Source organism: Bombus affinis, chromosome 6, assembly GCF_024516045.1.
Source record: "Bombus affinis isolate iyBomAffi1 chromosome 6, iyBomAffi1.2, whole genome shotgun sequence".
Classification (NCBI taxonomy): domain Eukaryota; kingdom Metazoa; phylum Arthropoda; class Insecta; order Hymenoptera; family Apidae; genus Bombus; species Bombus affinis.
The window spans coordinates 2,383,715-2,407,567 of record NC_066349.1 but is presented as its reverse complement, the minus strand read 5'-3'; the positions used below and the strand labels follow the sequence as shown (position 1 = coordinate 2,407,567).

At 38.0% G+C, this 23,853-nt stretch overlaps 2 protein-coding genes across 11 annotated transcripts in view; one reads left to right on the top strand and one right to left on the bottom strand.

Annotated features, from left to right (window-relative positions):
- Positions 1-117: 117 nt before the first annotated feature.
- LOC126917120 (alpha-actinin, sarcomeric) lies at positions 118-14,392 on the top strand. 5 transcript variants are annotated; one of them, XM_050723639.1, is made up of 12 exons: positions 1,050-1,191; positions 1,566-1,690; positions 7,600-7,834; positions 7,921-8,256; positions 8,478-8,567; positions 8,982-9,067; positions 9,277-9,622; positions 9,712-9,988; positions 10,063-10,234; positions 10,307-10,972; positions 11,046-11,342; positions 11,416-14,392. In XM_050723639.1, the coding sequence occupies exons 2-12, from the start codon at positions 1,589-1,591 to the stop codon at positions 11,572-11,574; spliced, it is 2,766 nt and encodes a 921-aa protein (XP_050579596.1). In that variant the 5' UTR covers positions 1,050-1,191; positions 1,566-1,588; the 3' UTR covers positions 11,575-14,392. The 5 variants fall into 5 exon arrangements, with proteins under 5 accessions (XP_050579594.1, XP_050579595.1, XP_050579596.1 ...); XM_050723637.1 differs by lacking the exons at positions 1,050-1,191; positions 8,982-9,067 and adding an exon at positions 118-325 and having other exon boundaries at positions 8,478-8,563; XM_050723638.1 differs by lacking the exons at positions 1,050-1,191; positions 8,982-9,067 and adding an exon at positions 118-349 and having other exon boundaries at positions 8,478-8,563.
- LOC126917105 (mucin-4-like) overlaps positions 14,112-23,853 on the bottom strand; it is an 89,937-nt gene continuing 80,195 nt past the window's right edge. For 5 of the 6 annotated variants that reach the window (XM_050723562.1, XM_050723561.1, XM_050723563.1 and 2 more), the window contains 7 exons: positions 23,762-23,851; positions 23,581-23,670; positions 23,020-23,503; positions 17,692-19,461; positions 16,000-16,183; positions 15,581-15,700; positions 14,112-14,890 (listed from right to left, as the gene is read on the bottom strand). In XM_050723562.1, the coding sequence (XP_050579519.1) occupies positions 14,439-14,890; positions 15,581-15,700; positions 16,000-16,183; positions 17,692-19,461; positions 23,020-23,503; positions 23,581-23,670; positions 23,762-23,851 (3,190 nt within the window). In that variant the 3' untranslated portion in view covers positions 14,112-14,438. The remainder of the gene's footprint in view (positions 14,891-15,580; positions 15,701-15,999; positions 16,184-17,691; positions 19,462-23,019; positions 23,504-23,580; positions 23,671-23,761; positions 23,852-23,853) is intronic. The other variant, XM_050723567.1, reaches the window with a different exon arrangement.

The window sequence follows — 23,853 nt, the reverse complement described above, 5'->3', positions numbered from 1 at the left end:
TTTATTACCGAAAAGAACAATACTTGTGTACGTTTTAAATTAGAAAGTATAATATATTTGCAGTAAGTAGGAAATTGAATATTGTAAGTTTGACTGATGCAATTGTTGCCGTTCTAGGTATAAAATGCTTATGCCTGCATGTCCGTGAAGTCTCGGAGGAATGGTGTTACTCTTGTTGTTTTGGAAATTTCACACGAATTACCGTACTATTTTTATCGTGTGTGGGTGAATCAGGTGTCATAGTCGTCTTTGATACTATTTTCGATATCTTCATATTCTCTAAGCCGTTTGCTGGGCGAGATTCGCGCTTGAAAGAAGAACGGAGGTTAGTTTCGGCAGATGTATTGGGGTATGTAGTTTTCTATGAAACCGAGTTTGAAACAAACTGATAAATGTATCAAGATTTCGTTGTGATATAAAAACCTTACGGAAATGCTTTGTTTATTTATAATGAATTCTTATTTAAATGCGATACTTTATCTTCTAAGCAACATTTGATTTTGTCTTTGTTTGAATTTGTTGTATGCGTCATTTGAACAAGAATATGAATTTTGTTAATAGTAAACATACTTAACTGGTATTCATTCAGTTCTTTTTAATTTGTTTTTTGGACAGAGTTTACATATTACGAAATATCTATAAACTTAAGTTATGAACTTACATCGATATTTAAATGAATTTAGTTTTATAATTAGGTTTACATATGTTATGTTTGGGTTTGTTAATAAGGCACGTATTAAAGATAATGAAACATATTTATATATGTGTTAGTTATATAAAAAGAGGGATAATGTATTCTAGCATATTTTGTTAAGCAGTCTAATTAAGTTTTCGATCCACTGATAGTATATATCACTGGAATACTTGATTGCATTATTACAATTCGCGGGGGTTAGCTACGAAAGCTGTTGCGTAGGAAGAGCGACAGGGTGTTGAGTAAGTAAATGGTACGGGTAGAATCAAGGAAAGCTAGCAACTAAAGTAATGAGCAAGGGTGAAAGAGAGAGAGAAAGAGAGAGAGAGAGAGAGAATGCGCGCTCGCGCGCGCGCGAGAGAGGGAGAGAGAAAGAGAGCGATAGCGTGGGAGGGGAGGCTCGTGCGCCGGCGAGCAAATCGTGTGTCAGACTCGTGGCAGAGGGGTCAGCGCGAGAGAAAGAACGACACGAACCGAACATTTTCTGGACTTAGCGGGTACGTTTTCACGTTACAAAACGTACACCTTTTTTTCATTTTCAGTTATTTGTTCATTTTTCTTTATCTTTTTTCAAATCTTCATTTTTTCTTTTTAACTTATATTTCCATTTTCTTTCTTTCTCTCTTTCTATCGCCTGTGCGCGCGTGTAATTTCCTTTTCGTTTCATTTTATATTGGCAACTTACATTTTTTTATCAACGATGCACTTAGTTTTTATGATCAGTATTAGCGTGAAACAAGTGTAAGAAATGTCCGAACAAATTGTCAGTCTCGGTTATGATCGAGATCAACATATTCAAGTGTTTGCTCGTTGATTTGTACATACGAAAACGTTTGTAGCTGTGTGACATAGAAATCATTTACATTTAAAGGAACGTGATATATCCGCGGAAGGATGAACGACATGGAAGCTTACGGGGATGGATACATGGAGCCCGAGGAAGAATGGGAGAGGGAAGGTCTTTTGGACCCAGCTTGGGAAAAACAGCAGAAAAAGGTGAGTTGAGTTTGCCTCGTTTTTATTTAATAGAATTTTATATATTTCTTTTTGCTTCGATAAAAAAACTTCGATTTAGTTATGTAGTACTGGACAACGATATATCATATTGCATATTAAGCGATTGAACTGGTATATTAATGTTTCTATTTGTGTTGAGTACATTTGTTTAGCCTATTTTTTTGTTTTGCGAATTTGTTAAATGTTATTATTATTTTCACAGTGAAGACGTTCGTTCCGAACGTTTATCACGTACAGAATATTTGCCTACTAGATTTTTGAACTACTGTACATAACCTCACGGAGCACGATACGATTTTCAAATGTTGTATTAGAATACATACGACGGCATATAATAAGCGAATATATTGCATACGATCTTAATGGTAATGAAAGTGTCTTATTTTAATTGATTTTATTTTATACGAATTATCAATAGTACGCGATTTTCGCAAATCGAACGAACTTTACTTTTTTCAGAGTTAATTTCGTATTTAATTGCAAAACATTTAATATTTAATTTTAGTTTTATTTATGAGAGAAAGACTATCGCTTTTGTCGCTGATCTTCTATTTCTTATAGATGTTTATGCTTTCCATTATACGTCCATTAAATATCTTCTACTTCTCTGTGAATTGTAGGTATTATATTTTAAAATGCTGTATATAGAGATTAAAACGCAAAGTATCTTCGATTAACAATGAACGTTTCTTTGACGCAAATTTTGATTCGTAATATACGGAGAGATAATTATGCTAGAAGAAGTACCCGGAGAAGATACAAGGGTAGCAGATTAATACGGTGTCAATTGATAAAATGGAACAGCTTCAAGTACGCGTTGAAAATGTTTTCTTCATTTTTGGCAGAGGCTCAAGGCTCTCAAGACCGACTCGATTACATGGGACGTTAGATGTGGCAGCCCTTTGGATTGTATTTTCAGACTTTATGACAAAAATAATCGAGCACTGAGTCATTTTAAGCTATCGTAGTTTCGTTGATGTTCCTCGATTTTTGATCGTTGAAATAAGATTGCGGTTTCGGATATCGTCGGTTTCGTCGGCACATGCGACAGTTTTGTGATCACTTCGTTACTGGATCGTTTCTTCATTTGTATCAGTCTCGAAGTATCGTTGTTAGAAATACTTAGATATGTAAATTGCTAGGGAACTATGTTTGCTTGACAATTGGCTCGGTGAACCAGAGCCGAGTAGAGTTCTTACAGAATTCGAATCTTATGAAATTACCGTTTCTAATATTCGTTCCCTATTTTTAGTCTTTTGCCAATGAGAGCTTTATCTTGATATTAATCTTATCTTGATATCACATTTCTGATGTGTTAGTAAATTTATCGATGTTAAATAACACAAATCTAATATTTCTATTGATAATTTATCATATGCCCGAAATAATTTTCAATGTTCTTATTGTTATCATTTTTCGAATTCACAATTTTCAAAAGATATTTTAATTTGCTTACTTAACATACTAGAAATAAAATCTAAAGATTTGTAGATACTTTTATCTTGGTTATTAAGCATTTTTTGAGGGATATTTTTCACACGTTAACAATCACGCTTTAAGATACATAGTACGTAGACTAATTGGAAAAAGTCTTCGTGTAATAATATTTCAACCACGAGAGTATATTTATTTCCTTTAAAAGAAAAATAAGAGTTTCATCTCTCTCGCTCTTCATATTCTCATTAATTACCCCAATAGTATATTTATATCGTTTAATATTTTCATACATGTATCTTTCATACAATGATTAAATATATAGATAGTAACATATTCGGGAAACTAAGCTGTCGGCTAGTTAACTGTATAATTTCTCATAAAATCTCGGCCACTTGGACGGCTTTCGAACTGCGCACGAAACATTCCGGGGGACGGTGATAGGCATTTTTTTCTTTCGCTTTCAAATGGGTCACGTTGCTTGATGCTTTGCGAAAACTCGCTGTTCTTACGCTTGTTTCATGATTTCCGTTTGACTTTATCTACTTACGAACATCTTGAACGAAACGACTTCTTTGTTCAAATTGCTGAAATTTTTCTATAATTTTGTCGCGTCATTAGAATTAGCTTTGATCCACAGGCTTCGTCTCCGCTGGATACGATCTGTACACGAAAGATACCAACTTAATTGGCTGTTAATTACAGGTTCTCGTTGACGTCTTAATTTTTATTCGTAATCGCACTCTGTGCATAGATACATGTAATAGAGAAATTTGCGATTGTTGTGGTGGTGAAGTACACTAACGCAGAAACGTGTTGTTGCGGAGAATCGTCGAAGGTTACGGAACTGCTTATCTAGTGTTACTGTCAACTGGTTATTTTACGTGGTGCGATACGGTGATACTCGTTACGGTTCGTCAGGGATATAACAGCATTGATGTATATAAGTATATACTTACTTTCTTCGTCGTTTACGTTCGCACGGAGCTGACATTGCTATATATATATATATAAATATATATATGTACATATATAGATAATGCACGCGGTCGAAGACATAGATCATATTCTCTGATCGATCGCCGTTTTCAAATTTAACCGGCGTTTATGCTGTCGTTCACGACACGATCTTACCTGCAATTGTGTAAAGTATGCTGTTCTCTGTTGTCGCACATTGCTCCAAGATCTGATCGTAGCGTTCGTGTGAGCAGGGTTCGTAAAGTGATAGCGTGTTACGTATAATCTTTCGATAGGACGAAAAAAGAAAAATCGTTTTAAAAACAATTTGTAACGCGTTCCGGCGATAACAATGAATTGTTTTACCAATCAGAAACTGTACGAATATTGGAAGTTCCAAAGATAGGAGAGGTGCAGAGTTAAAGTTGCGAACGAGCGAGCTATCGATCGATTTCTTACTCGATGCGAGCAGAAGATCGTTAACCTTTGAGAAGTTTCGGCTGTACGCCAAATCTTAGATTGGAATCGGGTGACCCACGCATGCTATGCACCAGTAAGTCGATTGTTATGCGATGATAAGTTCCGCGCGCCTGAACACCTTTGCCGGCTGTTTATTGCGAATTCCGCGATTACGCTTCGTTAAAATGCAATCGACACCCACGTTTTACTATTTTCAGCCAACTATTCGCCGTTTGCAAAGGTCGAACGATAATTACGCGAAATATCTGCGTTCAGTGTAACCGGTTGGAATGGTTTCTTGAATGAATTTTCAGTATTTCCACCCAATGCGGTGATACTGTCCGCAAATAGAACGTCGACCATGATATTTTCCGTTACGTATGATCTTCCAGGATTATTTTCGGCATGTTGTGCGTAGAGAAACGCAAACGATGGCGCAGAGTAACATCTTTTTCCTTGAATTCCTTTACCTCAATCGTTTACATCGTGCGAACCAAAGTCATTGAGTTTCCGCGGCCGATTAGCCCGCGGCGCTACATAACGCGATGTTCAGTCGATCGGTTACGCGACACATTCTCTAGGATCTTGCTGAAATCGCTCAACCACTCTTGTGAAACATGTAAAAATTTCATTTGTTTCATGTAACTAATGTTATTTGATCTAACCGGTTGCATCGCCACCTGTGCTTTATTTCAACGCCGGAATAATAGAATGCTGCGAACCGATAATGTGTTCGTACACTGGTTCTCGTAAATATCTTTTACAACAGTTTCATTGCTACGCGATTTTCACGTGTATCATAAAAGTAACTTGGCAATTTCGTTCTCCTGTAGCTCTATCTCCTATTTTATCGTACATTTTGGCCTTAAATTCGTGTGTTTCAAGGTACAGCGGAGTTTCGTAGAAAGGATTTGTTAATTGGCCGCTTTGGCCAATAATTTTTCACCGACTATGAAGGATATGTATATATATATATATATATATGTACGTATAGCGCGTCGTGTAACTGTTAATGGTAAGAATAGAGTAGAAGTTTCAGCTATCTTATGGAAGTTTGACACAAACGAAAAGAAATTCAATGCCAGAATTTAAGAATAGATATAAGTTGCAAGCGCGTTCACGCGCGATATTTAGAATTTGGGTTACGTGAATTATGTGCATCGTATTCAGGGCGTTTCGTGTTTAACTGCGTTTATTTTTGGTGCAACTGCAGGTAGCTGTAAAAATTTTGTGTAGACAGTCGGATTTATATACTTTTCTACTTACATTTGTCCCGACAGCCCGTTGCAACGATATAGCCAGCAAGAGATTTATTTGATCGTGCGTAGCGTGAAATGATTTTGGCGATCGATCGTTCGATCGATTGAGAGTATATCTTGCAAATAAAAATCATCTGTTTATATCGTGTCATTAACTCATTGTCACGCGAGACATTCTTTCCGTTTATAAAAGGATGGGCATGAGTCACGAACGTAAGTAAAGAAAACCTCGTAACTCCATTGTTATTCTATGCAACTATGATTGTATAGTTTGTTTACATAACTCGATATTCGGTTTACTTTTGTAAAGTTACCGTTTATGTAACGGAATTTATTTCTCCGGTAATATTTGTAACCTTTTGTGTTGTGCAATTACAGGGAAAAGCAAAGAAACGTTGGATATTTATAGAAATACAGCAATAGCTACGATGAAAAAGTTACGAGATTATAAAATCCTCGCGAATTTTCACGAAACTTATTTTTGAAACAGAATTTGGTTCTTCAAGAGAAACACGACCATGGTTCTCGTATAGATATAGATCAAATGATTTATCAGCAATGAATTTAATCGTGTTGTAATTTCTATGCCATTCATCAGTTTTCAATTTTTTCTTTATTTCTAACTTTTTTGCTTAGCCGTTGAAATAGAGTGCCCTTCTCCCTCCCCCTCCCCCTTCTCTCTCTTCCTCTTCGGTTCCAGTAAATATATCGGTGATTGAACTAAAATCAAAATAGCTTATACCTACGAATGTTAAATTAAAGAATGTGGAAATATTAATTTAATATTCTGATTGAAAATAAAATGGATCAGAACGTGTTCGAAATGCTTCGGCGCTCAGCGCGGGAGGAGTCAATGTTTTACAAATAGATCTTAGAGCGCTCGTAGAAGTAAGGTGGCTCATGTCCAATTTTGGCCGGTCGCGCTTCACGCTAGCCGTATTAAATTTCAGGCAATATTTTTCTCTCTCTGCCCATTCCCCTTTAAAAAAATTTACAAGTATCGATGTCGTTTCTTTTTCACATCTTTATGCATTTTTCAACAACCTAGGGTTGACTGTAACGATGTTATCAATAATATCGTAAAATCAATGATTGTATATAATACTTGTTTTTATCGAACTTATTATATTGTATTCTCGGAAAGATATAATTTGCAATTAATGAAATAATAAAAAACGTGTCTGTTTTCAACATTTATTTATGTTACCATGCTACGCTATTCTTTAATTGTATTTCAAACTAAATTAGAAGCTTTTTTTTGTAAGATATGTTCATTAATGCTACGTACTATATATTAGAAGATAAGAGAAGAAAATATCTGTGTGATATTTATGTTTGTATAAATCGAATATTGCAATATTTAACAAATAAATAACTGTTTTTCAAATAAAGTATGTTTCAAGTCAATTGCTTCATTTAATCATGGGAGATGGTATAAAGTAATTGAGATCGTTATTGTGTGTTTGAATATATCGAATTTTATGCTTCAAGATATCAAAGGTTTGAAAATCTTTAGCCTGGGCAATGGGAAGCACAGTTTAAGAACCGGGACAGGAGATATATATAGCAGGAGGGATTGGGGTCGTTACTAAAATATATGCTAAGCAGCATTCAAGCTCAATTCTCCATTTTAAATTCTTTTTAACCGTGAAACATTACTGTTTAATCGATCCTGTAGAAATTGAGATATTGAGAAAAAAGATATCGAGATATTATTGAGAAATTAGAAATAGATAAGTAGAAAATGAGTGAACGTCAATGTTATGTTTATATTTGCAGACATTCACAGCATGGTGCAATTCGCACCTTCGCAAAGCCGGAACCGCTATCGAATCGATCGAAGAGGACTTTAGAAATGGACTGAAATTAATGTTACTACTTGAAGTAATTTCTGGCGAAACTCTGCCAAGACCAGACAGAGGCAAAATGAGGTTCCACAAGATCGCGAATGTGAATAAAGCTCTTGATTACATTGCCAGTAAAGGTGTAAAATTAGTTTCTATCGGAGCAGAGGGTAAATATCATGATTCTTTGAACAGTTCCTTGTAGGAGTTGAGTAAAGTTGAATAAAATGCAAGGCCATTGTTTAATTTTTATCAGAAATCGTGGATGGCAACTTGAAGATGACATTGGGTATGATCTGGACCATCATTCTGAGATTTGCTATTCAAGACATTTCTGTGGAAGAAATGACTGCTAAAGAGGGTCTTTTACTATGGTGCCAACGTAAAACTGCACCATACAAAAATGTCAATGTTCAAAACTTCCATCTATCCTTCAAGGATGGTTTGGCGTTTTGCGCGCTCATTCATCGTCATCGCCCTGATTTGATTGATTACAATAAACTTAGCAAGGATAATCCTTTAGAAAATTTGAACACTGCCTTTGATGTTGCTGAAAAGTATCTCGACATTCCTCGTATGTTAGATCCTGATGGTAAGTATATATATTTTATCTTTTTAAACGTTTCGTCACATTCAAAGCAAACGTTAAATGCGTTACACTTTGCATACTGTCGATTAACGTGATAGAGATATTTTTTAACCAAATAGTTTAGGCATTTTGTTGGGGTTCAGGATGGAACTACGATCAGATGAGCTTTTTCTGTCACTTAAACGAATAGATTCTTAATATTATATTCCCTTGATATCATATAGATTTGATCAACACACCCAAGCCAGATGAGCGTGCAATCATGACGTACGTGTCCTGCTACTACCATGCGTTCCAAGGTGCTCAGCAGGTCAGCGTAAAGAAATGCGTGTTGTTCCCTTACTTTGGTTACAAAACGACCTGTGCTATCTTTCACTAATACACTATCATCGTATGCTTACACTTAACAGTGTTTCATCATGCTAATTTCATTGTATAACTTATACTTGTTTTATGTTCAAATGCTACGTACTTACAGACAAAATGTTGACTGTTGGAAAGATTTTCTTGATTTATCTATAGGTTTGTTTCTGTTACCCCTACAATGTACACTGTACAGCCAATTCATGATATTAGCTAGAGACAATTAATATATTTTTAATACACCAATGAGAATTACAAATACCAATTAAAATTATACTCCTCGATAGAAGACAAACAAAATTTTTCAGTGGACATTCTTAAGCTAACATTGCATGGTTTGAGTTTTTCCGAATGTGTTTTTCTAGATATGCGAAATACAGCAATGCCTGATGAGAGAGCTGTGATGACCTACGTTTCCTCATACTACCACTGCTTTAGCGGTGCACAAAAGGTGTGTGTTTGCATTTGAAATTAACCTATAACACATAAAAATCATATTATCTATGTACAATTTAATCGTTGAATGTTTAACCACAACTAAATTGGAAACAAATTTCCGATGATATGCTTTTACTCAAACATATCGACGCACATGTAGCGGTTACAACGATACATTGAAGATCTCCATTTCATATGACGAATTTCTACTTTTCATTGTAGGCAGAGACTGCCGCAAACAGAATATGTAAAGTTCTAAAAGTGAACCAAGAAAATGAGAGACTCATGGAAGAATACGAACGACTGGCATCTGATTTACTGGAATGGATAAGACGAACCATGCCTTGGTTGGCTAGTCGTCAGACCGATAATTCCCTTGCCGGTTGTCAGAAAAAATTAGAAGAATATAGAACGTACCGTCGTAAGCATAAACCACCGCGAGTTGAGCAAAAAGCCAAACTCGAAACGAATTTTAACACTTTACAAACGAAACTGCGACTGAGCAATCGACCTGCTTATATGCCAACTGAAGGAAAAATGGTATCCGATATAAATAAGGCTTGGAAAGGTAAAATATTCTAACACTTGTGTCAACTCTGATGACGAAGTAACAAGTACTTTTGACGAAAGTACCAAGATCATTTGATTCGATTATAGGTTTAGAGTTGGCAGAGAAGTCATTCGAAGAATGGCTCTTGTCGGAAATGATGCGTCTTGAGCGTTTGGAACATTTGGCTCAGAAATTTAAACATAAAGCTGATGCTCATGAAGAATGGACTGCAGGAAAGGAAGAGATGCTCACATCACAACATTTCCGACAGTGCAAACTCAATGAACTCAAAGCTTTGAAGAAAAAGCATGAAGCTTTCGAATCTGATCTTGCGGCGCATCAGGATCGCGTGGAACAGATAGCTGCCATTGCTCAGGAGCTCAAGTAATTTTGCAAAATACTTGTACAAAATTATTTTGAAGATATGTTCATAATAACATTGGTACTTTCTTTTATAGTACCTTGGAGTATCACGATAGTGCGTCCGTTAATGCTAGATGTCAACGAATTTGCGACCAATGGGATCGCTTGGGTACTCTTACTCAACGTAGACGTCAGGCGTTAGATGAGGCCGAACGTATTCTTGAAAAGATCGACGTCCTACATTTGGAATTCGCTAAACGAGCTGCTGTAAGTTTATATTATTACGTATGTGGTAAAAAAATCTTTTCCGGAATGTAATGATTATGACATAATTTTTAGCCGTTCAATAATTGGTTGGATGGAACCAGGGAAGATCTAGTAGATATGTTTATCGTTCATACGATGGAGGAAATCCAAGGTTTAATGGATGCTCATGCTGCGTTTAAAGCAACTCTTGGAGAAGCTGATAAGGAATACAATGCTATTGTGGGATTAGTGCGTGAAGTTGAATCAATAGTTAAACAGTTCCAAATTCCGGGAGGTCTTGAAAATCCGTACACTACTCTCACTGCTTTGGATCTTACGAAGAAATGGAGCGATGTCAGACAACTTGTACCTCAGCGTGACGGTACACTGCAAGCGGAACTTCGCAAACAACAGAATAATGAATTACTTCGACGACAATTTGCTGAGAAAGCTAATGCCGTTGGCCCATGGATAGAACGTCAACTAGACGCAGTTACAGCTATTGGTCTCGGTCTTCAGGGTACTTTGGAAGATCAATTACATCGTCTGAAAGAATATGAACAAGCGGTTTATCAATACAAAGCTCATCTTGAAGAACTGGAGAAGATTCACCAAGCTGTCCAAGAAGGCATGATATTTGAGAACCGATACACTCAATATACAATGGAAACTTTACGAGTTGGATGGGAGCAATTACTTACTTCAATAAATCGTAACATTAATGAAGTCGAAAACCAAATTCTTACTAGAGATTCGAAGGTAACATTCTTTTTTTAAAATTATCTCCTCATCTTTTTTCCAACGACTAAACTAAATTTAATGTGTATTGTAGGGTATTACGCAAGAACAACTTAATGAATTTCGTAGTAGTTTCAATCATTTTGACAAGAACCGTACAGGTAGATTGGCTCCTGATGAATTCAAATCCTGTCTTGTTTCTCTGGGTTATTCCATTGGAAAGGATAGGCAAGGCGACATCGATTTCCAGCGTATTCTGGCTATTGTTGATCCAAATAATTCTGGTTACGTACATTTCGATGCGTTCCTAGACTTTATGACTCGCGAATCTACAGATACAGATACAGCTGAGCAAGTAATCGATAGTTTCCGTATACTTGCTGGAGACAAGGTTTGCATATTTTTATCTAAATGATCACAATTTTATTTCGAAATATTAATTAATTATTATTTGTATCGCGTAGCCATACATTTTGGCCGATGAACTGAGAAGAGAATTGCCACCTGATCAGGCTGAATACTGTATTCAGCGAATGCCTCCATACAAAGGACCGAATGCAATCCCTGGAGCATTGGATTATCGTTCATTCTCTACTGCTCTATACGGTGAATCAGATTTGTAAGGATACATATCAAAAATCATGAAAACTTTTTGGACGATTTCCATTTTAAAAAGCAGATGAAATGTTATTTGAAACGTATGCCGCACGTTTTGGTACTCTAACGCATCTTTATAAATTGAGAATCTCAACGCGATCAAAGAATCATTGACTAGCCTCAAGAAATATAGTATAATATTCGGAGCGTTTGGGATGAAAAGGCTCTAATACGTTTACACGTGTCACGAGTGTTAGCAATTTTTTATTCGTGATATTTTTTTAACGTAAAGGAACCTGAGCTATACCGATAAATTTTGATACACTGATATTTGCTAAGATGTCTATTCTCTATCGTTATCACGAGATGAAATTGACGTATAGCGCTCGATGAAGGTGGTCCGTACTTAAATAAGTCTGTACAGTGACAATAAATATACACAATTTAGATACCTTGACGTTAAAAGAGTAGCACAATCGAATACAACAGATTCTTCTAGAACGTTTGCTTCTTGCCTATGTCTACGGTGAGTCCTATAATTAGTAAGTTAATGTTTCAATTGTATATAAACATGTCCGAGAAGTCACATGAGTACCAATAATAGAGAGAATAATAAGCATTTCCTTTCCGTAAATGTTCCAGAAAAGGAGAGGATAATATAGTTCCATAAATGATTAATATGCTAAAATGGAAAACGTGATTAAACGGTTTATTATGTACAATTTTCGCGTGCATCGATATTGCAGTCGTACATATTGTTCAAAAAAAATTCCATTTTATTGGGAGTATTTGTATATTTTTGAAAAAGCTGTTTAAATCGTATCATACAAAAAATAGCTTAATTTCTCCTTGGAAAGAAAAGTTTGATTTGTCTAAACGAGATGATTGTTTCAGTTGAAAAACTAAATATGAATATCTCACAGTTCCTATTCATATATAACCCAGCAGGAGATGATGGGATTTTCTTTATTTTTTTATAAAATAAAGCTTTGTAAAGAAATAGTTACTCAGATTTAAACGTAAGGCGCAAATCGATGTTCGTAAAATATGCGAAAATTCATAATGTGTGTATAAATTAAGGATATTAACGATATAAACGAATATTTGGAAATTCGTACATACGTACGAAACGACTTTCTCGCTAAGAATCCAGAAAATACTACGCTCGAAATCGAACACAACGTTCATATTTTTTTATAATAAGCGGCATAACGAATTCTTAACGAAAGAGGGGGGGGGCCGCTTTTACATTTCGTAAATCGTATATTAAATAATAATGCGAAACGATGCTAAAGAAAGCAAATTATTTATTTATTTGAATTAAACGATTATTTATTATTGTTCCGATAATTAATTATGGTAGTAAAACAAAGCCACTTTTTCAAAGTATTTATTTTTATAAATATTTGACAGAAGTGATAAATGAAAGGCCACTGTAATATAAGACCCATTATGTAAAATTTTCAAATAGCAACCGCCATTCTTGGTGTCATGTTTATTAGATCACAATTTATATCAGCAGTCTAAATATCATTTTATCGAATCATTGTTATTTAAGGTCATGGAAGACGCTCGTGTGTGAAATGCAATTACTTATTTGAGAGGAGAAAAAAGTACTGTGACGTTTTTTGCTTTGAACTAGTGCTTCTTTAATATGTATCTTAACGCGTTTTACGAGTTCACTTTAATTCCTCTTACATTTATTTTTGTTAAAAAATAAAATTATTATTGGGCTTTTTATAGAAATGAACAACATAAAAAGAACTGGGGAGATCTACTGAACAGTATATACTGAGGCATATATATAAAAATACACAGACACACATGCACACGCGCACGCACACGACATACATACACAGAAGGTTGAGATTATGAACATCCATTTTGATATCGAAACATAATGAATCTGTAATAAGTACATATGTGTTCAATGTATGTATAGCCGAAAGAAATAGTTTTGAAAATCAAATTTTTCGATGCGTTCATATCGTATTATGTATACGTATACATTCTCATTAATAATCACATATATGCATAATTATAATTCTTATAATTTTAAATCATTTAATGTAACTTTTACAGTCTTAATTCGATCTACACATCAGTTGGACAATCGTATCGTATTGCATATTACACTTGTCAACTATTCTACCTATTTTTCTTTTATCAGTTCCATCTTCCTCAGCTAGTTTAATAACAAAAAGCATTGTAAAATCAAACTATGAGAAAATAAAAAATGGTCTTTAAAGAGAGAAAGAGAGAGCGAAAGAGAACGAGAGAGAAAGAGAGAGAGAGAGAGAGAGAGAGAGAGAGAGAGAGAGAGTGAGTGAGAGAGGACCGTTCAAGTTTTGTATCGAAAATAAAGCGACAAGATTGGGTAGTTATTTTTAACGTATCCTAATATGCGTCATATCAAGTGGGCGATATAACAAAGGCTATTTAAATAAAAATTTCTAACAGTGTGGTTAAAAATGAATGCTTTTATTCCAAACGTAAAACTTATTATATATGTAATTCCGATTCAACTTTTTTGATCGAGTGCAAAGAGTTTTACAAGTACATGTATTTTACAAAGATACACTTTATTAAGTTTCTCGGTACTACATGTACTAACGCTTAAGTTATTTCATCGATACGCCATGCAATAAAGTAAACTAGATCTATGTATATACAATAACTATAATATTTACAGACAAATTTTTAACTATAATATCACCACGTTTCGTTTCCGTTAGATATGGCTACATGCGTTTGTAAAAATTTAGCCGAATCTTTCTTGTTCGTTGTATAATGAATTGGTCATGATTTAGTTTAAATATGAATTAAAAAATACTTTATGTTTGATCTATGCGACTTTTAAGACACTGTTTAATTAATGATTTAGGAAAAATTATTCTTTGCAGCCAAGTCCGGCTGACCAATTGCAAATACCACCGACCGGATCAAAGGATAGTTTATCGGGACAAGTGTACTCAGCTCCGATTACCTGACCGTTCACCATTCTGGCGCAAGTAATAAATTTTTTGCAAGAGTCGGGATGTGGAAAATTGCCTTGATCCAGACATCGGAAGGTTCCTTTGCTGGTGAGGAAGAGTTTTCCGTTGAAAGTAGATTTTCCAACCACCGATTCCTCCTCGTCCTCGTAATAATCGTAGTCGATAACAGGCGGTCGCCTAGGTCTTGTCGTTACATTTTGTAGAGTTTTATCCTTCGTCTTTGACTTTTGTCGATCTCTGAGACTCGGGGTGAATCTGAGGGTAGCTCTGCTTGTTGTCGCGTCCGTTCTAGGTGCAACCGTAGTGCTTATTTTGCGCCTCAGACCGTTCCTTAACGGTGGTCGACCTGATTGTGTAACTCGATTAGTTATTCAATCTCCAAAAACAAAAGAGACTAGAAGAATCCCGTTAGCACCCATGGAAGAACATAAAAGATGCATCAGCACGCATATGATTTATCCAGCGTGAAGAACGAGATGTGCCTGCACACGTAAGGATACAGGCAAAAAGGGAAAGAGTATCAATGTGCGTAAAAGTTATAATTGCATTAGTATTCATATTGGGCGTTGATACAGACGGTGATGGAAAAGGTGAAGAACATGATTGCAATTATAATAGAGTAGAAATGTATGGAAAAGACAAAAATATTAGCAAAACAGGTGAACGATTATGAAGTCGACGAGGTAGAGTTCTCAAAAGATGTTGATTAGCTTCCATTAAACCCCCAACAATGAAGTACATCTTCAAAAAGAATAAAATGTGATTAGTTCTTGATGGTAACCTCGGCTCCTTAAAGGTTTTATAGTGTTTGAGTATCAGAATGGAAGAAGTACACGAATTAGAAGTAAGTAAATGGAAAAGTATCGTCCTCATCGATTGATTCGAAGAGTATGAGAAAATATAAGTCGAAAATTGCAGTGCAATGAGAAATTATGTCCCAAGTGATCCATGAACAAGAGTGAAATATGCGACCTAACATTTTAGTTTATATAAATTAAGAAATCTGATGGTGGAGGATTTAACAAGTTGAGTGTACCCGTAGCTGATGTTTGTGGAGACGGTGGATCTGCCAAAGTCACCGCGAATTCTTGTGCTCTACTACTTTGATCGATATCTTTTTCAGATTTCGCTGTTTCTGTTCTTTCATCCACGGCATCTAAAACACAATATAGAAACGTGTCTGTAAATTATTTCTACAATTATTTAATAATATATTCTCCGAAAACTTTTTATTTTATTTGATTAAAGGAGAGTATCTATTAAAGGAGATTTGAATTTCAAACATGTCGCGCACACAATTGTTTACGCAAACGCACGCGTTTCTAATGGTACGATACCTGGTCGACGCGGCGTTGTGCTTCGCAATAATTGGCGGGACGCGATCATGTTACAGAGTTTCGAGTTGTAGAGTATCATGGTTATGTGTAGATTTTATATTGTCGTATCTTCACTTACCGAGTTTTTCGTTAGCAAGAGTTTGAGACTTTCCGTCGTTTGAATGAGTTTTTCGATGATTCGCGAATGTGTTGGAAGTTTTGCTTTGCAATGTCGCCAAATTGAATGTAGTGGGTTTCCTCAACCTGGTTGATGGCAAATTTCCTGGTGTACGAGATGTTACCGTACTCTTCGAGGAATTCACCTGTTCGTAGAGCATACGCAGATTGTATTTTGTCTAGGTCCGTTAGAACGGTAAGTAGAATTTCTCATCGGTCAATCAAAAAATATTAGTCGACGGTCAATTGGTATAAGTTATCAACAAGAAGCTGATATTATGAAGTATTTAATATGTCGAGAACGAGTTCGTGAACGATTTTTTATAACCGATTAATGAAATTTGATTAGTGAAACATTACCTCGATAGGAGATAACATAACAGAAACGCAAGATGCCTCGAATTTATGACGCGAATAATATATTAGGTCATCCCATAAGTTCGTGCCGACTTTTGTGTATACATTTCATGTGTCGATTTATAAACATACGGCGATAAGGGACCAATGCACTTGAAAAATGGGAAGAAGTTGTACAACGAGAGGGGGATTACATTTTTTCATGAAACTGAAAGGTATGTAAGTAATCTTAACATATATAACCGCTTGAAAAACGGAACGAACTTATGGGATGACTTAATAAATTCAAAATATGTTCATAGATAGCGCGTTGTAACGAATTTCAGTGAGATATCAAGAGCGTAGGATCCTTTACCTAAACGTTTGTAATTTTTGCGTTTCAGTTTAACATCGTAAGACTTATACCGATTGACATGTTGGCCGTTCTATTTTGAATAATTGTATTCAGGGCTAGGAAGCACTGAAACGATACATAAGAGAAGAGGAGCTAAGAATAATTAGAAGATAAGCGCGCGAGACAACAATGGCACTTCATTCTTGTGTTAAATTGCTGAATTTTGTAGCTAAGCATTAACCCTTTGCACTGTTGACATTTTACTGCCATTTCACAAGCATCAATGAACAAAGGTTATAGAGAAAGTTTCATAAACGTCGAGTTCGCGATAAATGTACATATATGTAAAAGGAGCAAAGCACAAAGGGTTAAAATACATCGTAAGATGAAACAAAATAAGCATAACGCAGGCGCCCTAAAATATGCGACACACGCCTCGTAGAAGAAAAAAGTGTTAATTGATTTGAGGGTAGAGTAAAATCAGTGGTAGGTGAAGATTATGGCGAAGATGGCAGAAAAGATGCTCGATGAATTTCTTCCGTAGATAATGATCCCTTCTGAAATACTTTTCCTCCTGCTGTTATACGATTTTTTTCGTTAATCGTTGTCACAGAAGAATCGGATCAACTCCTTTCTTTCGTTATGGCGTGAAATGAATGCCGCGATCGATCTGCGCTTTGTCGTATGCTTTTAAAGTCATCGACGAGTAGCTTTGTTCTTTTTTCGTTCGGATGTCTGGATAAACTACAAGGAGGTCTGATCGGTTTTGTCGTTTTTATTTACGGTTCGTGAATGTTGCGTATCCCACTTTGTTTAGTTAGATGTAAAGAGAGAGAAAGGGAGGGAGAGGAACAGCGAGCGATAGCGTCTGAGTTAGAATTACATATTGTAAAGAAATTGTTATACTTCTTTTTTTATGTCATCGCAAGTCGCAAGTGTAGGAAATTTAAAGTCTAAACTGACCTCAGACTCGGATCGACCGATATTTTCCTCGATCCGAAGACGTTCTTCTTTGGAGATAGCTTCTTTTCCGGTAAGATTTGCCTTTGGCACAACCTTCTTTTCCACGCTTGTCTCTTCCTTGTTCGCGTTTTCTCCATCATTTCGATTTTCTACAGAATTATCCGCTTTCGTTCTTTTCGTGGAGCCAGTTATCGCTTCGATTTGCTCGGATTCCTCCTTAGCTGATTTCTTCGTTACATTCAGTTTATCATCGCCGTTGACCGTGCGATTAGTTGTACGAGTGGTTGTATTAGAGGCAAACGAGTCGTTCACAGCTGTACTAGTAACAAAAGGTCTGCGGTGCCGCCCTCTGTAACTAATAACTCTACGACGAGGATGTTGCGTTCTCCTTGTTTCTTTTATCGAATCCTTTTGATCTTCGTTCGATGGGCTTACATAACGATGGTCCTGCCTACCGTCTTGAGATTTACGTCCAAACTCTTGATTAGGATTAAATTCGATCCTTTGTCGGCGGCGATTAAATTTATTCGCCGATCTTTCAGATTGAGTAGAAGGACGCGTTGTGGTTGACAACGATGAACTCAATTTCGATTCTTCGCCATCCTTCACCACGTTTCTTCTAGCTTCGCCAGTTTGTTGAATGCTACTGACTTTTTCGTCTGTCGAATAATTCTCTTGCAAATTTGCAGCATACGTTTCATTTTCTATATGTAATCCTGTTTCTGTTACGGATTCTAAGATGTTTGTTTTAGTCGTGAAATTAGATTGTACTTCGGTTACAGAGGTTGAAGTGGAGTCAGTATTTTTAATAGACAGGGTAGCGTCGTCATTAGTCAAGGATTCACTGGTTGTAGAAACAATAGACTCGGGTTCATTAGGGGATAGAGAAGTAAATGTAACAGGTGAATCGGTCGGAGAAATTACGGGTATAGAAATCGAAGGTGCTGCATTTGTTTCCAAACTTGGTATCTCCGTAAAGAGATCCATATCTTTTTCTGTTTGCACTCGATTCGTCGATGGTGCTGTACTTTCGTCTCTGTCTTTATCTTCGTTAATCATTGTGGAAAAATCGGGCTTTAAAGTTGTAATAACTTGGGTCGAAGATTTAGAATTTTCTTCGCTATCATTATGGTTAAAATCGGTAACAATCGTTCTACCTGCATTGGGTTGTTCGATTTCGTTAGCGATCTTGGAAGAAACATTTTCTTTGCTTTCTATCGACAATGTTGTCCACTCGGTGGTTGATTCGTCGTTCTTTAATTGTTCTGGTATCGGATGTTCCGTTTCGCTTCTAGTAACATAAAAACCACGGGGGACTTGGCTTTGCAATAAATCAACTAAAGGAATACCACGCATAGTGGTAGGTTTTAAGGTGACAGTCGTTGACCAATCTTGTCGATCGATCCTCTTTTTGTTAGTCGACGAAATATCGTTTTCGTCGATCGCGATATTATCCTCGACGTAATACGTGTCTATACTATCCACGGATAAATCTAAATCATTTTGTATCGCGTAACCTGTCTCTTCGTTTTGATCATGCTTATTCGGTATTAAAGTTGTTGGTTCTGCATTGAAAATTTTATCATTCCGAACAGTTGTTCCCTCGAGAATGCGGTTCGTGTCTTTTTCATGCGATAAAATCTCTTCGTCCTTCGCTTTAAGAGGAAACAAGCTCAAGAATATGGGTGACGGACTGCTGGCGTATTCGTTCGTTTGATAACCAATTAGTTCCTTGAGGGTTGGTAGTCTATTGACTTCCGAGCTGGCGACCTGAAAATCAGAAGAGGGTAGTACGCTTAATGACGATCTTCCGAAACCTTTCTCTTCGATCTCTCTCTTTTCAGCATTCTCGGGGCAATCTCTTTTTGTCTTAAACGAGAAGAGAGAGAAGGTAAAGAAAGTGGACGATCCTCTGCGCTGATATCGGTGATTCTATGCTGATTTTCTGGTTGTCAGCTATAGAGGTTTGACGATCATTGATTCGATTATCCTGGCAGCTTTGTTCCGGTATTCAAGATCGGGGAAGCTAGTTGACAGTGATTCGACGAAGGACAGAAGAGGAGAGAACTTTCACCTATTTTTTGATTCGTAGATCGTTAGATATCTTGTGAATTTTTGATGATACATGATAAGGATAATCGTGTCTATATATATACATTATCGATGAACGATTCGAGAAGACGCGTTTTATTACTTGGTAGAGTCCCTACTGCCGATCAAATTGTTGAACACCGATTCGATCTCGATCGTGGACGATTCATGAGATTCCGTGGTGAATCGTGCCTGATAAAGAAATTCACCCTCTATGGGCAACGTGGATCTTTCGACTTGGCCCTGGCGAATCTCATTCACCGATTCGTCCTCGTTCTCTTCCGATTCATCCAGAGAATCCGTAGATCTTTCCAGCGTACCGGAGATCGGGGAGGCTGTAGTAGCAGGATGTTCCAATCGAGCGATCGTAGTCTGAAGGGGAATCTTCGTGGTTGACGTTAACGAAGAGTATTTCGTTTTTATCAGAATCTTTTGTCTTTCCGTGGTGGCCGATTCCTCGACGGATGTGACCAACCGCGTCACCAGCGGTTGCGAAGAAGGCGTAGTCACGTAATCTCCATCTACGAAGTTTTGAACTTCCGCTCGTTCCTCGTTCAAACTCGTCCAAGTAGTCGAATCTACCTCTTCGTTTTGATTGCGCGGTGTCGTTCGTAGAGATTGTTGCCTTCTATAAGCATCCGCCACATAATCGAATTTCTTCGCTGGAATCAGAGTCTCCGTGACCGGTGCTTCTGTGCTGGAAACTGGACGTCTCGCGTAGAAACGCGTTCTCACCTGCGTTGAGGAGTCGAAGCTGGGCGATTGCGTAGCATCTGCAAGCGATTTTTCGTTCTCTTCTCCCTGATTCCTCGTTATCTCTCGATATTTGTAACGCGTTCTCGGTTGACGAAAGTTCTGATATCTAGACTTTTGATTGTTCGATTCTCCGGATTCTTCTGGTAACGAATCGAGAGAATAAAGACCCCCCACACTCGCTGTTTTCTTCAGCGATTCTGGGACTCTATAACGGGGACGAATCTCTGGTGAATGATTATTAAAGGATACCGATCGATGGCTTTCTTCATTTTCTGAGGATTCGTCGACGTTTGCGGAGTTTTTATCGAGTGTCGTTTCGCTTTGTACAGTTACCGGAAACGGTGAACGTCTTTCACTGGTCGATGGAGTAGTGTAGCGATTCCAGAATTCTTCCGATTCCCTTGCGGCGGATGGAGTAATAGGGTAGAAGGTTTCATCGTAGGCTCGATTGATTCTTGGAGTAGCATTTTCGACATCACGTTGCACTTCCAACTGCAATCCCTTCTCGTCGCCGAATTTATTCTCATCTATGAAATCTTCTTCGATAAATCCCGTTGTTCTCGCGGTTGTAGAGGAGACCGGTCTACGACGAACGAACAGACTCTTTCTACGTTTCGACAGACCCACTTCGCTTCTCTCGCTAGTTAAAGGCACGTGGGACGAAGTTTCTATATTTGGATACCAATTGTTGGTGACATTTTCCGAAGAAGAAGAAGCAACTGGCCGCCTGCGTACAAATTTCTTTCTCACGTATCTGGAGTCTAAATAGTACGTCCTATTGTATGTCTCTAACCTACGGTTGGATTGGAAAGCCACGGAAGGTGTAGTGAGCTGGGAAATAGTGGTTGGCAGGGCGTCGAGTTCGTTCCTCGATGGTAACGTTTCATCCGAAATATCATTCGCGTCGGTGAAATTAATTAAGAAATTCGATGACGTGGTTGATTCCGTTGCATCGGTTTCCACTGTCCACTCTTCCTTGCTTGTCGTGGAATCGACCGCAACGGCGGTAACATTATCGATTATCGTCGAGGCCATCGTAACGACATCGGGTTCGAAGAAACCAGTGTCACTGATCGCAGTTTCTGCAGTCGACGTTTCCAAAGTGATTCCTGTGAATCCATCGGTTGTATCCAAGTCGATCGTTTCTGCCGTCACAGATTCGGTCGTTGACAAACCGAAATTTTCCGTCGAAATGTCCGACGTTTCAGCGACGATCGTACTTGTCGGATCTTCTCTAGGAGTCGTAGATCGAAATCTAAGCAAAATTTGATCCTTTTCCGTGGAAGAAGCAGCATCTACCGTGGATACTGTGCTTTGAACCGGCCGAACACGCTTGATCACTTTCCTCCTACGGGGAATTAGTTTATTTTCTTCTTGTTCTGCTTGCGATGCAGCTGTCGTGCTCGGTGTAACGGGCCGTCTTCTTAGCAGAACTTTTCTGCGCCTCGGAACAGCAAAGTTTATATTCTCATCGTTAATCGTTTCGGTATTGTTCGCAGGAAGGACGATGGTTACGTTTGGATCAAAATCTTGCAGTTTGATAGCGCTATCGGTCGTTGTAAGGACTTGATCGAGCCCTTCGCTAGGATCGACTCGATCGTCCGTCTCCGTGTTCACTTCGTTCTCTATTGTCAATTCCGTGGTACGAACAGCTTCGGCGGTGTTCGTCTCGGTATCTAAACCAGTAATCGTAGTTTCTTGCGTTTCCGGTGATATCGTCGTTTGAGATAAAACTTTATCGGTTTCGTCTATGGAATTCACGATCGGTCGTTCGGTCGTAGTTACAATTATGGGTATGGTGGTGTCGTTTAAAGAACGATCGACGATCGATTCCGTTGTTGTAGTAGATGTCGAAGAATAGAAGAAATCTGGCGCGGCTTCGCTTGTTTTTTCTTCCGTCTCCTTTTTGAATTCACCAATTTCTACGTTGTTTCTTTTCCTCGTATATCTGGTCCTGGCGTACACGTCTCTGTTCAATGTAGTCGGCTTTTTGAATACCTTGATGTTGGTGATTTTATCGTTATCTATCTCGTCCTTAATCGTATTTTTCGATCTCGAAGATAAGTTTCTTCTGGGATAACCTTGGGCGATCCTAACGATAGGACTGTCCTCGAGTTCGTTAGCTTTGGTGGATTCGGTGGTGGTTTTAGCAATTGGCCGGCGGAACCGCGTTCTCGAAGCATCCGTGGTAACGGCCGTGCTAACAGGAGCTTCCGTAGTTCGAATGCGTTCTCTAACTACGGAGTTGGACGAATCTTCGTTTCTAACTTTGAAGGTCGGCGGCGTGTATCTACTCACTCCTCTGCTTTTCGACCTTCCACGAGTGTGCGCTGTCTCTTTGACAACGCCGCCGCGAGAAGATTCGATTTGCTCATTCTCAGTGGTCGGCTCGTTTCGACCGGCGTTCTCCTGCCTCGGTCTTAATCGATCTCGTCCTACCAAAAAGGACGAGCGCGTTTGGTTTCGCGACGATATACTCACCTTGGACCTCGTCTGATCGTTGGACGGTGGCAACGGAGTGGTGGTAGGCTCGGTCGTAGGTCTATTTCTTCGGTTAAAGCTAAAAGGCCTTGGCTGAGATACCGATGCGGTGTTGATCCTTGTATTTGGAACCGACAACGTAGATAAGTTCGCTGGTGCCGTAGTTAGGAGGATTTCCGTAGCCGAATCCTCGACGAGTTTCACAGATTCGGTGGTAGTCGAGCTAGCCTCTGGAGTCGTTGTCGGAATCGGCTTTTCCGTTTCCGAGTCGACAAGGATATCGTTCGGTGTCGAAGATAAGCCAATCAAAGGTAAAATGTTGATCACTGGACTCGTCGCGGTGGTGGTATCCACCTTTTGATCGATTTCGGTCGCTTCGCTCGAGACCGATTCCGTAATTGGTTCTTGGCTAGTGGATGCCACTTGCGAAACAACCTCCGTAGGATGTGAAGTCGTACTTCTGAATCTTTGAACGCTAACATATCTAAAGAATATTTAAAGAATTAGATAACAATCGCTCGAAGTTTACTAGATGGCGGAGATTGTTTTAGATATAGAAACCTGGATTTAGTTGTCTGTGGACTTTCTTCGTTTGCGGATGAACGAGATTCCTGATCTCTGGTATTTTCAGAAGAACTCGTCTCGGTATTTCTATAATCGAAAGAAGCAAATTATTCGCTTTTCGAAATTGTATTCTCTTTACTTTTGGCAAACAGCGATTTTGAATTAAACACAGACTTACTTGGGAAACACGCTGGGACGCCGGCGTCGGGTGGGAATAGGTGCCTCTTCTTCCGTGTTCTTATTTTTCTCCTCAACGTCGTTCTCGTATCT

Coding starts and splice junctions, on each gene's coding strand:
- LOC126917120 (XM_050723639.1), top strand. CDS start 1,589: ATGAACGACATGGAAGCTTACGGGGATGGATACATGGAGCCCGAGGAA. Junction 7,835..7,920: donor AGTTTCTATCGGAGCAGAGG/GTAAATATCATG, acceptor AATTTTTATCAG/AAATCGTGGATGGCAACTTG. Junction 10,973..11,045: donor TTCTTACTAGAGATTCGAAG/GTAACATTCTTT, acceptor TGTGTATTGTAG/GGTATTACGCAAGAACAACT.